Source organism: Takifugu flavidus, chromosome 3, assembly GCF_003711565.1.
Source record: "Takifugu flavidus isolate HTHZ2018 chromosome 3, ASM371156v2, whole genome shotgun sequence".
Taxonomy (NCBI): domain Eukaryota; kingdom Metazoa; phylum Chordata; class Actinopteri; order Tetraodontiformes; family Tetraodontidae; genus Takifugu; species Takifugu flavidus.
The window spans coordinates 11,736,419-11,752,612 of record NC_079522.1 but is presented as its reverse complement, the minus strand read 5'-3'; the positions used below and the strand labels follow the sequence as shown (position 1 = coordinate 11,752,612).

The 16,194-nt window shown below is 46.2% G+C and overlaps 1 protein-coding gene across 16 annotated transcripts in view; it reads left to right on the top strand.

The window, feature by feature from the left end:
- Positions 1–16,194, top strand: part of tns1a (tensin 1a) — a 47,441-nt gene that overhangs the window by 19,132 nt on the left and 12,115 nt on the right. For 11 of the 16 annotated variants that reach the window (XR_008949595.1, XM_057026518.1, XM_057026524.1 and 8 more), the window contains 14 exons: positions 2,589–2,627; positions 3,553–3,594; positions 5,300–5,349; positions 5,927–6,098; positions 6,172–6,222; positions 6,309–6,431; positions 6,554–6,618; positions 6,954–7,037; positions 8,306–8,418; positions 8,491–8,551; positions 8,646–8,721; positions 8,787–8,916; positions 9,020–9,085; positions 9,175–9,300. Coding sequence is in view for 15 of the 16 variants with exons in the window: in XM_057026518.1 (XP_056882498.1) it covers positions 2,589–2,627; positions 3,553–3,594; positions 5,300–5,349; positions 5,927–6,098; positions 6,172–6,222; positions 6,309–6,431; positions 6,554–6,618; positions 6,954–7,037; positions 8,306–8,418; positions 8,491–8,551; positions 8,646–8,721; positions 8,787–8,916; positions 9,020–9,085; positions 9,175–9,300 (1,198 nt within the window). In the remaining variant the exon portion in view is untranslated. Of the gene's footprint in view, positions 1–1,408; positions 1,517–2,588; positions 2,628–3,552; positions 3,595–3,958; positions 4,948–5,299; positions 5,350–5,926; positions 6,099–6,171; positions 6,223–6,308; positions 6,432–6,553; positions 6,619–6,953; positions 7,038–8,305; positions 8,419–8,490; positions 8,552–8,645; positions 8,722–8,786; positions 8,917–9,019; positions 9,086–9,174; positions 9,301–16,194 lie in introns of those variants that run through there. The other 5 variants (XM_057026520.1, XM_057026530.1, XM_057026526.1 and 2 more) reach the window with 4 other exon arrangements.

Sequence of the window (16,194 nt, the reverse complement as noted above, 5' to 3'; positions counted from 1 at the left end):
CATGAGCCCCTGGATGGAGCTCCTCAAACCCAACCCTGGCACGTCAGACTTGAGGTGAAAACAAATCGCTGCCGGACACAAATTGGAGCTAGCCTGGGAATCAAAATGGCTGAAAATCATTTGCCCCGATCCTCTGGGGAGGTGTTCTGCCCCCACACTCAACCATATGGCAGCGATTTTAGCCTTCTGGAGTTTATCCACGAGGTTTAAATGTTGGGTTCTTCTCAAGAATGAGCATCAAAGCTTCTCTTTGCCCTTTCGCGACCCCTCGTTTGTTCAACAACAACAAAACTGTTTTTCAGCTTGTTTGAGCGAAGACGCTGATGGACGGCAGCGGAAGCAGCTGGTGGCCATTGTTCTGAGTTCTGAAGCTGCACCAGCGTTCCCAGCATCCCAGATCGGCAGCGATACCCGGCCTTGACCAGTATGGTCCCACAGCGAGTTCTCGGTATTCCCGGCGATGCGCTCGACAGAAAGAGGATCGCATTTTTGCGGTCAACTTTTCCCACAATTGTTTTTTTTTTTGGAAGCAGCCTCACTGAGTCGCTCGCTCTACTACGACTCCGCTCAAGTCTCCTCTGATGTGCTACATCATGACATGACCACAGGCGCTGGCAGCTTCACGTGGCACCCGTTCCCGACATGGCGTGCCACACACTTGGCGTTGAACACGGCAAAGCTCTTGTAGCGCTCGGCAGATTAACTCGCCTCTCCAAGTAAAATAGAAAGCCAGCCGATGTTTAAACCCCCTCCAGAGGGGCCCTTTGAACTCCAGTCCTTATTTGGCCCCCGTTCGGAAAGTGAAGAATGTTCTGTTGTGTATGGGCAGGACAAGGGTTTGAGGAATTCCGCCTGTGGTCGCAACCAGCAGCAGGCTGGAGGACTGGGGCCAACAAGTTGCTCGATGGTCAATCTGCAACTACGTGCGTCCTGTCACCGGTTTGATGGAGAAGATCAGGTGGAATCAGAGCAACTGTTGCCAAGGAAACAAAGTCTGTTGAAGAGGTTTAGTGCAGGTGATTTAAAGAGTGTGAAATGGAGCACTGGCGCATTATCCAATCGTAGGAGCCAACGGGCTTTGATTTCCCAGACTTGAATAATTACAGAAAGACCCCCCCCCCCCCAAAAAAAAAAAAAAATGAAGAGGGGGGCTGGAGGAAAATCTGCAAGAGACTCACCTGAAACTTTGAAACATTCCCACACACTCGTCTCAGGTCACTTCTGTTTGCCCCCTGATGACACATTCTGGCTGGGTTGAGATTGGAAATTGCAGGCCCCCCCCCTTGGGGGTCTGTCTGAGGCCTAGTTCCAGTTCAGCGGCTTTTCAGACTCCCCTTGTGACTTGATAAGAGTATAAGCTGCAGGTTTTTAAAAGCCCGAGTCCACCGTGACGTCCCTTCTCTCACTGCTCGACGGTTTTTTAATGCGGTTTGCTGGACCAATATCTCATCGTCATCTTCATCTTCTCCAGTTGCCACACAGCTCAAAAACCTATGTACCTCGTTGCTGCGCCAGAGTAGGTATCTCAATAATATTGACTTGGTAAACTTAAGAAATACACAAGGGTGTTGTTTAAAAATGGTGGGTTTGAGTTCCGTTAAACGGGACTCGGCAATCAGAACATTAGCAGATCAACACTAGCATGATCAGCGGAAGTGGAAAATCCTCCAAACTGTTCGGTGTCACGCTGAAAAGAGAGAAAGAAAGAAAGATCAAGAAAGAAATGCTGTGCGACCGTTTTGTGTGGGTAAACAGAATGTGTTGACGTCACATGCTAACACCTGATGTTAGCATGTGACATTGTTTGGGTGGAGGACAGATCACCTCTGATTATTGTTTTCATGTATCAGGCTCTTTTATCGTCCACATTCTGATGGATTTGATGATAGCATAACAAAGAACACGTCATTTGTTCTCCAAATGAGGGGGCTAATCACGGCTTCCTTCCTGCCAGCTTGCCTCTGTTGACGGCTGATATAGCGCGCTCTCATCTTACCGCTCGTAAACATCCGGCAACTCACAACTGTTCCCAGAGTTCAGCATCCATGGACTTGAGCATCGAAGAGCGCCTGTTCATGAACCATAAACAGTCAAATAATGCGCTAACAGCTATCCTGTTAGCACTGGGCCACCATGCAGTCAAACTTAGCATCCAAGTTTGTGGAATTTGGAGGCACCTGGAGACCATAGCATGCATTACAAAAACAAAATACTTGTCCTCATTTCAGAAGTGTCTGAACTGACAAAATGAATTTTTCTGTGACTGGATCCCCAAGAACGTCCCATCCAAATGCTTCTTGTTGTACATAAACTGTTTTTTTGTTTTTTTCGTGCTGATTCGCATGTTTCCCAGTGAATCTGCTGCCATTTTTCCGGAATGACCCGGACGGTTTTCCCACAGGCTCAGTCAGCTCCGTCCTTTCTGTTGCATCAGAGGCTATTTACGTCCTGCTGGGGGCAGTTTGGGAACCACTGAGGAATTCAGGGGGGAATATTCCAAGACGTCCAACCTCCTCTGCTCCCAGAAATCATGGTCAACCGTTCACGTGCTCCACGTGCTCACGGTGTCTCCGTTTGTCCTTTTGCAGGTCACCACATCATGTCAGACGTCCACCAACCATGAGCTGGTGAGTGTGGAAACACTTGTGTCAAACATGTTCCATTCGTACCTTTGGTGCAACCTTCATGAAAAATGGTGCCGTGGAAGCCTTCAGAAACACGACGTCAGTGATACAACCGTTGACACTTATGGGATGGACGTGATAGTTTGCTCAGAATCTTAATGTGTGATGGACGTCTTGGTCGAAGACGCGGGTGAAATCGAACAAGATGTTTAAAGCAAGAAGCATTTCACAAGTCTGCTCCTCTTCAGTTGCTGGTTTGTTCCCAAAAAAAAGGCCCATCAGTGTTTTCTTTAACGTCACATGGCCACTTCTGTCATCCCCCCTTTAATGAGCTTGTGTGGGAGGTTCGATTCCCTCCCAGAAAGGCTGCACGCTCAGCACATATTTCCATGAGTCGACTGTTTTATTTTACCTGAAGGAAAGAAGTTCTCTGTTGACCAGTTTTAAGATAATTGACCAAGATTTGACCAAATTAGGAGCGTTTCAGGCTGGACTAAAGCAGCTTTTGACTTATTTACTTTGGGCTGCTGACCTTTTAAAGAACCTCAGCAGCTCGTTAAACAGCCCCTGCTTTTGTTTATGGAGCTTACATCAGCGTACGACTCCAAGACTTATTAACGCATGCATCATTGTCAAGATCCGCTCTATTACGTGTGTGTGTGTGTGTGTGTGTGTGTGTGTGAGTGTGAGACTCCAGCCTCCTGTCCTGGTGCAGTTAGCTTGTTCTCCCTGTACTGGAGTGTGTTTTCAGTCCTGTTTCATATCTTTTAAGCGAACAGAAAGTAAGCTAACAAAAGTGATCACTGAGGTGTCCGGAGCATTCTCTCCATCCTCTCCTCTCCTCCCCTCTCATCTTCTCTTCCCCGTGTTGTTTCTTCCTCCGTGTGAAAGAAACAATGACTAACCGCCTGTCTCGTTCTCTCTCCAGCCCCCCACTCCGCAGCTGCCATTAAAGCATGTAGACACGCCGGTAAGTAGCGCCTCTTCTCTGTCGGAGACATGCTTTAAGCGCTGCTCATCCATCCCTTCACAGAAATGACATTTTTGAGGATGCTTGTTCCTGCAGGCTGCAGAAGGTGGCAGCACGATGCAGCACATCGTAGAGCTAACTGTTTATACAGCATGCATACAGCTAGCACAAATAAACATCGCAGACTATGAAACCGTAAACGCTGCACATCTGTTAGCATCCGTTTGCTTCCAGTTTGCATATAAATGTGTCTCGCCAGTGTCGCGGATCACAGCCGAGCGTTGGCCCGCGCGAGCGTGTTTGGCTCCGCTGAGGAATGGCAGCTGTGGGCAGGTGCAGCAGGGCGCCAAGAAGGCCAGATTCCAGGAAAAATAAATAAAAGAGAGTCAAACATCAAAAAGGAGCTCGTCTGCTCTTTTCATCAGCTCAGCAGCAGCTCCAGTATAGGAGCTGCGCTGACGTCTCTCATCCTACTTTATCACTTGTGTTTGCGTCTGAAGTCGCCTGAATGTTTAGAAGTTCTGCTGTGACTCATGCTGGGACGATGTACACGATTAGGCTAGCAGATTAGCAGTTTGAAGAGATTAAGTCTGTTTTCACTTCGAAAGAACACTTGAGACCTGAATAATGTTTTTGGTTAGCTTATTCACTTTTCTACTACCGGTATGTCTCTGTCTGAGTTAGTTTGGCAACATATATATGAAACCTATTTCATCTACATTAATAGTTGTTAACAGTTGTCCATGCTAGCATATAATGGAGTGTAAGTTTTGGCTACCAGAGCTAACAGTTGCTAACTTTGCTGTGGCACCTCATAGGATGGGAAAAACATGTGCGTATTGGGAATATTTATGTTTGAAGGGGGTTTAGCTTCTGTTTTATTGCTATTTAAAAGGGTTCCAATACCAAAACATGAGTTACCAACACATCAGTTTGTTTGCAATTAAAAAAAAAATGTGGAAAGAAATGTGGCCCGAGGGACGGCTGTGACAGGAAAGAGTTGGTAATTACGAGAGCTAATGAGCCCGTGGGAGGACCCTGTCCCAGAGATAGAGCGATAGAAGAGGGACAAGAGAAACCATGGGGAGCACAGGAGAAGACAGAGGAGCGGTGAAGACATGATAGGAGCATAAACAGCATGTATATCACGTCCTCACTGGCACGAAGTTCATGAGAAGTCGGTGTTTTGTCTCAGGCGAGGACCTGCAGCCTCATTTTTTAAAATTTTGGATTTTATTCTGGAATCCGAACAGCTGTTAGCTGTTAGCGATGTCTCTGGGAAACTCAGTAGAGAAAAGATTTTCTCACCTGCGTTCATCCTTGAGATGGAGCACCGGTCACCTGTTCAGCAAGGTAGGCCCCGCCGTCAGTGGGACAACAGCCGTGTTTCTAACGGTAACCCCCCGAAACGCTGCACAGACAGGCTGACCAGGCTCACCAGAGTCCGTAGAGCATCTGGTTCCTCTGAAGCGATGAAGCGTTACGCTTCTGAGTTCTCAGGTCAGGATTCGGGACAGAGAGCTCCAGGTTTGTGTGTTGGGGAACATTCCTGCCAAAATGGTCATTTAAAGCATCGTGGGAGAATGTGTGGGCTGAGGAGGTGCACTCAGCTGCTGTATCCCTCTTTCTGGCTGTTATTGACTCAACTGTCAACTGCCGCATTTTCATGTCCACCCTGTGTTTAATACATGTTTCTGATTTCCAGGGATCTGCGAGGTCCTGCAAGAGTGTGGAGATAAGGCGGAAGCAGTCTCGGTAAGGAGATGTGGTGTCAAAACCACCCGATTGGGCTGTTTAAGGTCAACCAACTTGAACGTCTTCAAGAACGCTTGATCTCCACAACTTGGAGTTGAAAAAGAGCCTGTAAATGTTTTTCTCTCCTGTGAGCTGCAGGAGTTTACTGTTAATGGAGTGAATGTTCATGTTAAACTTTGGTTGTCACAGCATCTGGATAAAGGATTAATTTAGATATGTGAACAATTAACATTTGATGTCAAATAAAGCAGCCTATGAATCATTAAATAGAAATTTGCATCAGGCAGATGATTATTAACAGTGGACGTTAAATTGCGTGTCGTCGGCATAACAACGCGCTCTGTCAACACTGCACAAAATCCCTCCTCATGATTAGATTAATATTTAATCAGATCCAGATTTCAGGCTGTGTTTTGACGATCTCAAACACATTAGCTTGATGTGGGGCTTAGAAAGTTTGGGAGGTTTAATGAAGCCCAAATTCAAATACTGTCCCGTGACTAAACTGAAAGTGAAACTAAACATTTAAAAGATCCAACACAACCATGACAAAAACTAGTTCTGTGCTCGACTCCAGAAGCCAGAGTGTGGTTCTGACCATGGAGGAGAACTATGAGGTGGACCTGGTCTACATCACGGAGAGGATCATCTCCCTCTGCTTCCCCATTGGCATGGAGGACCAGGGCTACATCGCCAACCTCAAGGAGGTGGCCACCATGCTGCGATCCAAACATGGAGATCATTATTTGGTGAGTGTCTGAAGACGCGCAGAACACTTTTACATGTTCTCACAGCTTACGGGGATCCTCTTTGTCGGTTCAGGTGCTGAACCTGAGTGAATGGAGGACTGAGTTATCGAAGCTAAACCACAAGGTACAAACATCTCCAAGACCCAGTCCAAAAACACACTGGCATGTGGTTCTAGCAAGTGCCTGACTTTCTGGTTCTATCTCCATCAGGTCTTGGAATTTGGCTGGCCGGACTTTCACGCACCAGCCCTGGACAAGATCTGTAGCATGTGCAAAGCGATTGACACGTGGCTCAATGGAGACTCGCGCAATGTGGTGGTGCTTCACAACAAGGTAGGGCACACCTGTTAGCTTCCTGCTTCCCGATTTGTTACATCATTAAAACATTTCCTTGTATTTAATCAGCCTTCTCATACTTCCTGAACCCTGAGACTTCCTCCGTGTTTGTGTCACAGGGGAACCGAGGTCGAACTGGGGTCGTGGTGGCTGCTTACATGCACTATAGCAACATATCAGCAAGGTATCCAAAGGACTTGGCTCTGATTAGCTAACATGTTAACGCTTGTTAATGCTTGTAAAATTGTCCTCGTTACGTGTCCTCACATGGACGAGAGATTTGACTGGTCCTAGTTAGATATGGAAAACCCGTCAAACACTCCATCCCATCCAGCTTATTTTTCTGAATCGATTAGCCGAGGCGCTCCAAAATGGTTAGCATGCCTTCATGAGCGCATTAACAGTTGTGATGGAGCCAAAAGCCTCATTGTGAGGGCATTAAAAATCTGAGGTTGAAAAATGAATCTTCTGAGTGTTGTGACGAATTTAACGGTTCTCGTCTCATGTGGCTTCGTGCAGTGCTGACCAGGCCTTGGACAGGTTCGCCATGAGACGGTTCTACGAGGATAAAGCACTTCCTGTGGGTCAGCCGTCACAAAAAAGGTCATTTATATTTTGGTTTTTATAAGTTTGACCTTTGCTAACCGAGCGACACTTTAAAACTCCAACATGGTGGTGCTGTAACTCCTCCCCCCTCTACAGGTGTAAAAGCAATGCACATGCTAATTAGCAGGATATGCTAAAACATGTGGATTGTGACAGCAGACAAATATCCTTCATTTCTTAATATTAACAAACAGTCTGTTGAACTGTATGAAAGAGCAAACCAAGCATTGAAGCATCCATTCCTCCAGTTTTGTTTTGGAAAAGCCCAAAACAGGAAATTATTTTCATTCCTGTCTTTCAGAGAACAGCTGTAAGCAGAGGGAAAAGTTTTATCTCTAGGGATTCTGTTGCCGTCCCATAGGGCATCATCTGCATAGTTTTAGAACAATTTTTTTTGGAACAATTATCCTTTTTGAGTTAGCATTGGCTGATTCCGCATGATTCTTTTTCCAGAGTGACCGTAGCAGAATGGAGTGACGCCAATCATGAGCAGTCTGAAGGTAGCTCAGCAAGTGTCCTCCGAATCCTTAATACTTTACAAGCACCGTTGTTAGCGTCTCGGCGTTATTAGACAGGGCAACGCTTAAAGGTACGCCCGTGGTTAAACACAGAGGGAGTAATCGTGATCTGAATGAGAGGGACAAAGGTCAGAGGGAATACATGAGGTGGAGAAACTGAAGAAACAGCAGGGGAGCTCACACCTCTTCATCTGAGCTTGTGAATTAGACAGCAGCCTTTCTCTGCAGGTCTCTAGCCTTGCCCTCTGCCCTGCTGCTATTTCCTGCATTGGATATAATTATCTCTGCTCCGGGAGTCCGAAAGGATTACGGTGTGGAATGTGTGACATCAAGACGAGGAGGTTTTAGCTCAATCTGCCACTGCTGTAAAGGTGCGACGCTCCAACGTTAATAACTGCTAATCACAGCGGGAAGTCAGGCTGCGGTAAACAATCCCCCGGCCCCCAGGGAGCGCCGCTGGACTCCAGACTGCACTGGGAATGTGCAAAGCAAAGGATGAAAAGTTGGGAAAACAGGAATCAGTTTGGCCCAGCTGAATCTTTCATTTTCATATGAACTTGCTCACATTTAAACTTAGAAGCCAGGAGTGTCGCCTTCTGAATGTTAGCAACATGTTAGCTCTCAGGAGCCACTGGATATTTGCCTCCATCTAAATGCAAGCTTCCTCACTGGCGAAAACCTTTTTTCGCAAGCTCAGACCTGTGATTTTTAAATTAAAACCAGTTAAGATTCAAAATTTGCCGGCAGGTATGTGCGATACTTCAATGGCCTTCTGTCGGGGCACATCAAAATCAACAACAAACCTCTCTTCCTGCACCACGTCATCATGCACGGTATCCCCAACTTTGAGTCTAAAGGAGGTGAGCACCCGCCAGATGAACCGGAGCACATTGTTCTGGCAGGATTGTGAATAGGTTGTCTTGGTTGCACAGGCTGCCGCCCTTTCCTGAAGATCTACCAAGCGATGCAGCCAGTCTACACGTCAGGGATATAGTAAGAAAACGTTTATTCCATCATCTATCTGTGTTTTAGTTAGGAGACAAGGATGTTAGCCTACGCTAACACTTTATCGCTGTGATTCTTTTAGCAACGTGCAGGGAGACAGTAACACTAGTATCTGCATCACCATCGAACCAGGCCTCCTCCTGAAGGGAGACATCCTGGTAAGTTTTCCCGAGTGGGCGGGCGAACGGCTTGAGCTTTGTACTGACCTGACATCTCGCCGTAGCTGAAGTGTTACCACAAACGATACAGAGGCCCGACCAGAGACGTAGTGTTCCGGGTGCAGTTCCACACCTGTGCCATCCACGACCTTGGCGTGGTGTTCGGGAAGAGCGAACTGGACGAGACCTTCAAAGGTAATGGCTTTGCGGAGCTTTTAACATTAAAGTAACAAATAAACATAACTATTATTTGACCTGCTGCTCATTATTAATCATTTCATCCTCCTCGTCTGTGCAGACGACAGGTTTCCTGAATACGGGAAAGTGGAGTTTGTTTTCTCCTATGCACCAGAAAAAATTAGAGGTAGCTTTTATAATAGCACTGTTCCACATGGAAGCGAATGGTGGTGTCAGTAAGAGACTTCATTACCCATAATCCCCTCTGGTCCTCAGGCTTAGACCACCTGGAGAACGGCCCCAGTGTTTCCGTGGACTACAACACCCAGGAAAACCTGATTCGCTGTGATTCATATGACAACTTTAGCCAGCGCTCTGAAGATGCCGTGGATGGAGAGCGTGGTACGGCCCAGCACACACACATTTGTATTTTTGTATGTTTGTGAGGACTCATCACCATGGTTGTTGGTTGAGGCCCTCCCAAAGTGGCATGTATGCACACAAGTTTGTGTTTTTATTTTCGAGAACTCTCATCAATATTGGTAGATGTAGCCTGTAGGAGAACACACACATCCATACACACACACACACACACACACATAAAAACACATAAAATAAAATAACACTGTTTTAATTGCCTACAATGTTGCTTTTACCACGAAATCAGGAGGAAATTCAATTAGAGATCAGCAATAAAGTTTAAAATTATTATTACAATGTTTTATTATAGCTGATAAGCAACATTTCTGAATGATTACAGCCTTTTATTTACTTTACTGGCCAAATTCTTACACTATTATTTAATACTGTGTGAGTTTTCAGTGCCCCCCCCCTTCCGCCTGTCATTTACAACTTTAAATAGCTGTTGCAGAAATAGGGGGCGTCAGTCGCCGCACAGCTGACCCCCCCACCTCCTCCGGGGAGGGGAGGTTGTAACCTGAGATACCTTCATTCTCAGAGCCCCGAAAGCTTTCAAGTGCACGTCCGCCTGCTCCAATGTTTTGCTTCTGTTGCACCAGGAATTCAAATGACTGTACGAACGCTTCATGTCGCTTTTATGAAATTGCAGCTCCTGTAATCGCTTGGCGACAGCAGGGTTCTCAGCACTCAGCTGAGCAGGAAAACCATCCCCGCCGGTTTATTCCTTCCTCTAATTGCAGCCGTCACTCTGAGCTGCAACTGAGGGACTTTTCACTTGTTTTGGAGACCAAACTGAAAATTTTCTGTCAACATCAGATTAATTACGACGGCATAAAATTCTGGGAAAAAGATTCAGAAAGGCAGAGAATGTTAATTAGGCAGCAAATACATGTGTGAGATTGCTAATGCAGCAAGCCGCCGCCACATGAAAGACACTGATATGCTCCCAGAGAGAAACTCCTATTTTTACTCTCCACAGTTCAGGGGCGACAGTTCAGCCCACGACTGCAGACTTGTTTATGTGTCCAGGTGCGAAACGCTCGTTTCATCCTTTGGGGATGGCCGACTCATCCCGGTGCCGTTTCTAACAAAGACTGGAAAACTTGGCATTCTGTTCTCAAAGACTTGGTGAAAGATGGCTGTCTGTAAAGGCTTGGCAGGATTAGGGGCTCCAAATGTGATGCCCTGGACTGCAGAGAGCATTTAGGAACAGTCACTGAGCTTGAGGGCATTCAATAATTAGACGGTTTCCTTTATATAAGCAAATAACGTGCTTATGTATGTGCAACTTCTCATGAGGCAATATTTCATCCGTGGAGTTGTTCTTTTTCTTATAGCCCCCACAGAGTGGATGCATCCACCCAGCCAGAGGTCAAACCAGTTAGAGGCCACTCGTTTCCGTGTCAGTCCTTGGCAAAATACCCTCCAGGGCTGTTATCCAAAACGTGATAAAATGCCACCAGGGGTACCTTTGGATTGAAGAACTGGTCTCTAAGGAGTATTTCCACTCGACAACATTTGAAGAGTAGCTTCTTAGGAATGTTTCTGATGGATAAGATGTGATAAAAATGCCCTATACATTCACTTTCAAGAGATAACACCTCAGGAAAGTGCCTGATAAGATGTGTTAAGGAGTCTAGTGTAGTATAGGATGTTGGTTTAGGCTAAATAATAGTGAGCTGTAGGGTTTTTAGGCACATGATACTGTCTAATACAGTAGCCTCTCAGTTCCCTTTACATAAAGAGCCTTTTTAAATTCATAGGAAATATTCAGCTGTGTGACGGTAATAAATTTGTTTAAAATGTAGTGTTGTAGTGTGTCGTCGTTTTACGTGCAGTTAATTTGTGCGTCTGGTGTACAGTGACGCGGCAGCTCATTCCTCCGTGTTTACCGTCCTCCTCTCATATTTGGTTGGGGCTGAGCCCTGAAACATGTCTGGAGTCGGCAGAGACAGAGATAGAGAGAGGGGCCCCAGAGGAGGGCCACACGCAGAGAGCAGCAGACTTCTGTGTCGAACAAGGAAGGTTCGGTTTGTGTTCAGCTGCAGATATACATACTTGACTGTGAGGGAGACCTTGAAATCCCGACTAACTACTTTCTTTGGGAGTTTGTCACTCCCGTTGGCCATTAACGAGGACTAATGTTCAAAGTTATTTGATAAAACAATAAAGTGTATTAATTTGGATACTGGGCAGTCAAATCACTGCAGCATTAGCTAGCTGAAATGTCATCCCGTGACTGACGAGCATTTTGTATCCATTTGGTTCATGGACAAAAGAGTCCGTTTGTCTGTTTGTTGCGTTACCGTGGCAACGTCATTGCGCCCTGTGTGTTTGGCACCTGGCCTGCATAAAATGAGTCATGGAACGGGCGATTTCTGTGTGGAACACTTTATGAGCAGGCTACAATTTGGGTACACCAAAACTATGCGGGGCCTCCAGTTGGTAGTTTTATGTGAAATCCAGAGACGCGGACACAAGACATCCAGTGTCAGTCTGTGCCTAATGTGTTGCACAGTTGAATTACATAATCGTGCGGCTTAGCGAGTCAAATAACACTGTTCGGTTTTCACGGCAACGGCTGCGTGCTGCGCTGTGACGAGACTTTGAAATGTTGAAGGTCCAAAGCGTCGTTTCCAGGTTGAGAAAAGCTCCCCGTGTGCCTCACAAGAGGGCTTCTACTTAGACGTCCTGCTGACAGCACAGTGAGCTGTTGCAGCAGGTTTAGATCTGAGCCCTGGAGACCCCGCTGAGCCGGTACTCATCTTCTAATGTCTCCTTCTCCTACCATCCTCCAGCTTGGTCTCCCGCTCTGTTTTCCTCTGTTCCCGCCTCCTTTATTCACTACTTCAGGGTTACTGACTGTTTTATATAAGGTTAAATGTTTTTGGCAGGAAACCATGTTGACGGCTGGCCGACTGTGATTTTCATGGCAGCTAAAAGTTGTCATTTCAAAGACAGATGGACAAACAGATGCACAGAAAACAGACCCACCAGGCAGGAGACACCAGGCGTGCAGAGGAGGGTGTGGCGGACAAGCCAGCAAATCATCCTGATGTGATCCCATCTCTCATCAAAGAGACGAGGACAGTTTTATTTCTGTCCTTATGCAAAAATGTTCATCCGAGCCCCACCCTAATCCACTTTAACCCAATCAAAAGTGTTGGTTTTTTTGAGAGAACGCCTTCTCTAACCAGGGTGAGGTTACCAGATTTAAACCTTCTCTTCACGCTTTTAGGACTTTGTTTTGTACGTTTCCATTTTCTGCCTGGGAAGTCAGATAACCCATCTGGTTTGTTGCTCTTGAGGACTGGTTTTCTGCTTGAGAGCACAGTCCTGCAAGGACTGCAATTTTCTGGACATGTCTGACTCCTGCTGGTGTTGGACCCACTGGAGGAATGACCCCTGTTCCCGTTTCCCAGGCCCCAGGGGTGACTCCCCAGACACAGTGTGCTGCACGTCAGCAAGATTCTCCCAGGGATGCTACTCTGTTCCTGAGTTCTTTCATTCAGACGCCCTAACTCTTCACCAGTTTCTGTAGATGGGGGCTCAGAGTCTGAATGGATAGTGAGAGGTGTGTTTGAAATCCACCTGATGCTACACAAGGATTCATCCAGTCCGTAGAAAGACATATTGCTCCTCCTGTTGTGCACCTGTTGAGTTTATCACTTCTGAATCATACAAGCTACCGTGGTCCAGAGCTCCGTGATCCGAGCTGACAAATTCCTGCTGTCTAAATGGAAAAGAGTCAGATGCAGCCTGACAACCGACAGCCCGAGTCTCATCGTATGACAGACAAGGTAGGAATGAGTGACATCATCCCGAAAGCAGTCTTGGGGACAGACGCTTATACAGTCACGTTACCTCAATCGGTGACAGCTGGACGGTGGATGACGGATGTGCTCACAGGCAGACACGGCAAATATAAAACCCTGACAGTTTTCCTTGTGCCGGTCACTGATACACTCATCACGATTCTTTCACAGATATTCCAAATGTCCCTCTTTAAACTAGCTCCTCTTCAGTTTTATCAGGTTAGAACATCATTTTCCAGCCCTTCCTATTAGTCTCAGGCACCCAGAGGTCTTTAGGAGGAATCAGTCGATACTTGTCACCACCCGTTGGCATGCATGCAGCCATTTTCACGATGATATGAAAGCTGTGAAGGTGAAAGTCGCATCCTGCTGCGAGACGCTCAACGGCTCCTTGACAGCACCCTGCCTGCTGTCACGGGTTGCCTTGTGATGAAGGCCCTCCTCAAGTCGCTGGACTTCAGAGCTTTAAAAGTTGGAGTGGCAGGTTGATAAATTAACCTTCAACACAGGTGGGAAAAGATTCATCTTAAGATGATGATGGTGAAGGAAGCCAAGTGGAAAATCGTTTTCATGTTAGAAAAAAGTCAAATATCTTTCACCATGTCTTTAAATTGGAATTAAAGTTAATTCGCAAGACTGACCCCCTGCAGAGCAAACAAAAGTACCCACAATATAGTCTGAATCATCCAGATTTATCAGTGTTTTTCTGTGCTGATTCTCACTGTTAAGCTGATGCTACGCTCTTTGACTGCCCCATTTGTTTCATCCTTTATGAGCGTGAAAGGACGAATCATTCTTTCCAGAGGTCCTGGGTTTACGGTGTACCTGCCCAGTTCTCTGTAAACCTGCAGACCACAGACCAGAGACAAATACCCAGTCTAGACAGGTCAGATTTTGACATTGGTTTAAAGCAAAACAAGGTTTCTTCCCCGTCTTGACCTTTCTTAAAACCTTAAACACCAATTAAGTTGCTAAGTTGATATTTTTTAGGGAAGATTGTGATGTGTTCTAATGCTGGTCCTCCCGTTGTGGATTTTACTGAATATGTATGAGGTTGCGGTTTTGAAGTGTGACTGCGGTGAATAGCGCTTGTTTACTACAGTGGGAAACAAGTTGTGAAATGTATTTATGTGGGTCACACTTCTGCAAATCCAGAGATCTAATTTGAGGTCTGATGTAAGTGTTTACTGAAACCAATGTTGTTCCCTCCAGCTCCTGAGAGTCAGCAGCAGGAAGGTGGATCTGCCTTATATCACAGTTGAGACAGGAGATTGTTCGGAATGGAACTGAGTCTCTTTCAAGGGCACCTTTTCTAAAGAAAAAAAAGCCACGTGATTCTTGCGGCTGATGGACAAGGCTGTGACTGCGGCCCTCATTTGAGTTCCTGTCATGCCGTGTTTGCGTGGCACTTCCCATGTTTATGGAGGACACCTGTCTTCCGCTTTTGGAGGGAAAAAAAATAGCAGCGGAGGCGGTTAAGGGGGTGACACTCACCCCGGAAACATTCACACTTGGCCGTTGAGTTGTCTCACTCAGCTGACGTCAGTGCAGCTACTTCATCTCGCTGGCACGCACGTAACTTGAAAACATGTCAGCGGCATCACAGCCAACCAAAAAGTGGTGCAGTTTGCTGAACAAAAATAGATTTACAGAAGCGAGCTCTGCTGAAGAACATCTGTGCTTTATGTGTGTCGCACTGTTCACGAGTCCTGGTGAACTGATCAATGCTGCAACGCCAGCAATTCACATCAAATCAGTGAACAGTCACAGATCAGCAAGCAGGGGTGAGGCGAAGGGGATCCCCTCTGATGACATCAGCAGGTGGCAGATGGTGTGGGAGTTGTAGTTTATTTCAGACAGCTGGGTGGTGGTGGTGGCGGTAGAGTCCCTCCCCCACTGACGAGGGGAGAGCTCATCCCAGAACGCCAGCTCACCCCTTTAGGCAGCACTGTGGTACGGCCCCACCTCTCCTCATACAGCATATGTTGGGTGATGAGAGGACACGAGAGCAAGAGTCCAGACGTAGATATTTCAGTCTCTGAGAGGCAACTGAAGGACTTTGTAAACTGGGATTTAGCTTCATTTTTAGATTAAACAAACTGACTGAAGGGGAGGAATTCTTCATTGCTTCAGTTGTGAATGAGAATTAAACTGTTGACTGACTCCAGGTAAGCATGGCTTTCAAATGATGGACAGAAGGAAGGCAACAATGTGGACGAGGGATTAAGATCTGAAGCAACATTTTCATCCAGATTAATTGAGACCACCTCTGTATCCAGCTCCGTAACCTGCTTTACAACTTGATTTTAGCCCTTTCGTTGTTGCATGAGAGCTGTCGCTGAAAGTGAGGTAGCAGCAGTCAACATATGAACCATGTGTGTGTCATATGTCACTGAGCAAATGTGTGTGCTGGACGTGGGAAGCCTGTGGCAGTGTGTGTTTTTCCTCTGGTAAACTTTCAACAATGCCTTCCACAAAATGAGCGATGGCACGTGCGATTGTTGTCTTGGGAGCATCTAAGTTGGTGTTTACTGTTGCAGGACGTGTTGCCATCATATAATTACACTGACAACTCTCGCTATGCCATGTTTGTTGTTGGTTTAAATGTATGCTTTTAAGGTCCAGCCTTTTTCATCCAGGTTTGCGTTCTTGCTGAAATTCACAGACTGGTTTTAAAGCTCTCATCAACAACATTTACTCTGTGTTCCTTGGAAGAACATCCAGACCAGAAGAATTTGGGTTTGGGTTGAGGTTCAGTTCGGCTTCACATGCCATTTCGGATTTGAACACCCCCCCCGAAAACACAAAAATCATAAAATTTTGCCTGGATGGTTTCTATAAATACATATGTTACTCATTGCTGTGGAAAATAATATCTTGTGGTATCCCAAAATTGTGTAACATGCTGGCATGGTTTGACTTCACCAGAGTGATTTAGCAGCTAGAAACCAATTTCAGCTCAACATCCTGTCCCGTAGCCCAGTTCAGTTCTGGGTGTTCTGACTGGCCTAGACTCACAGGCCTGCTCTTTCTTTGCGTGAGACAGGAACCACCCTGGGTC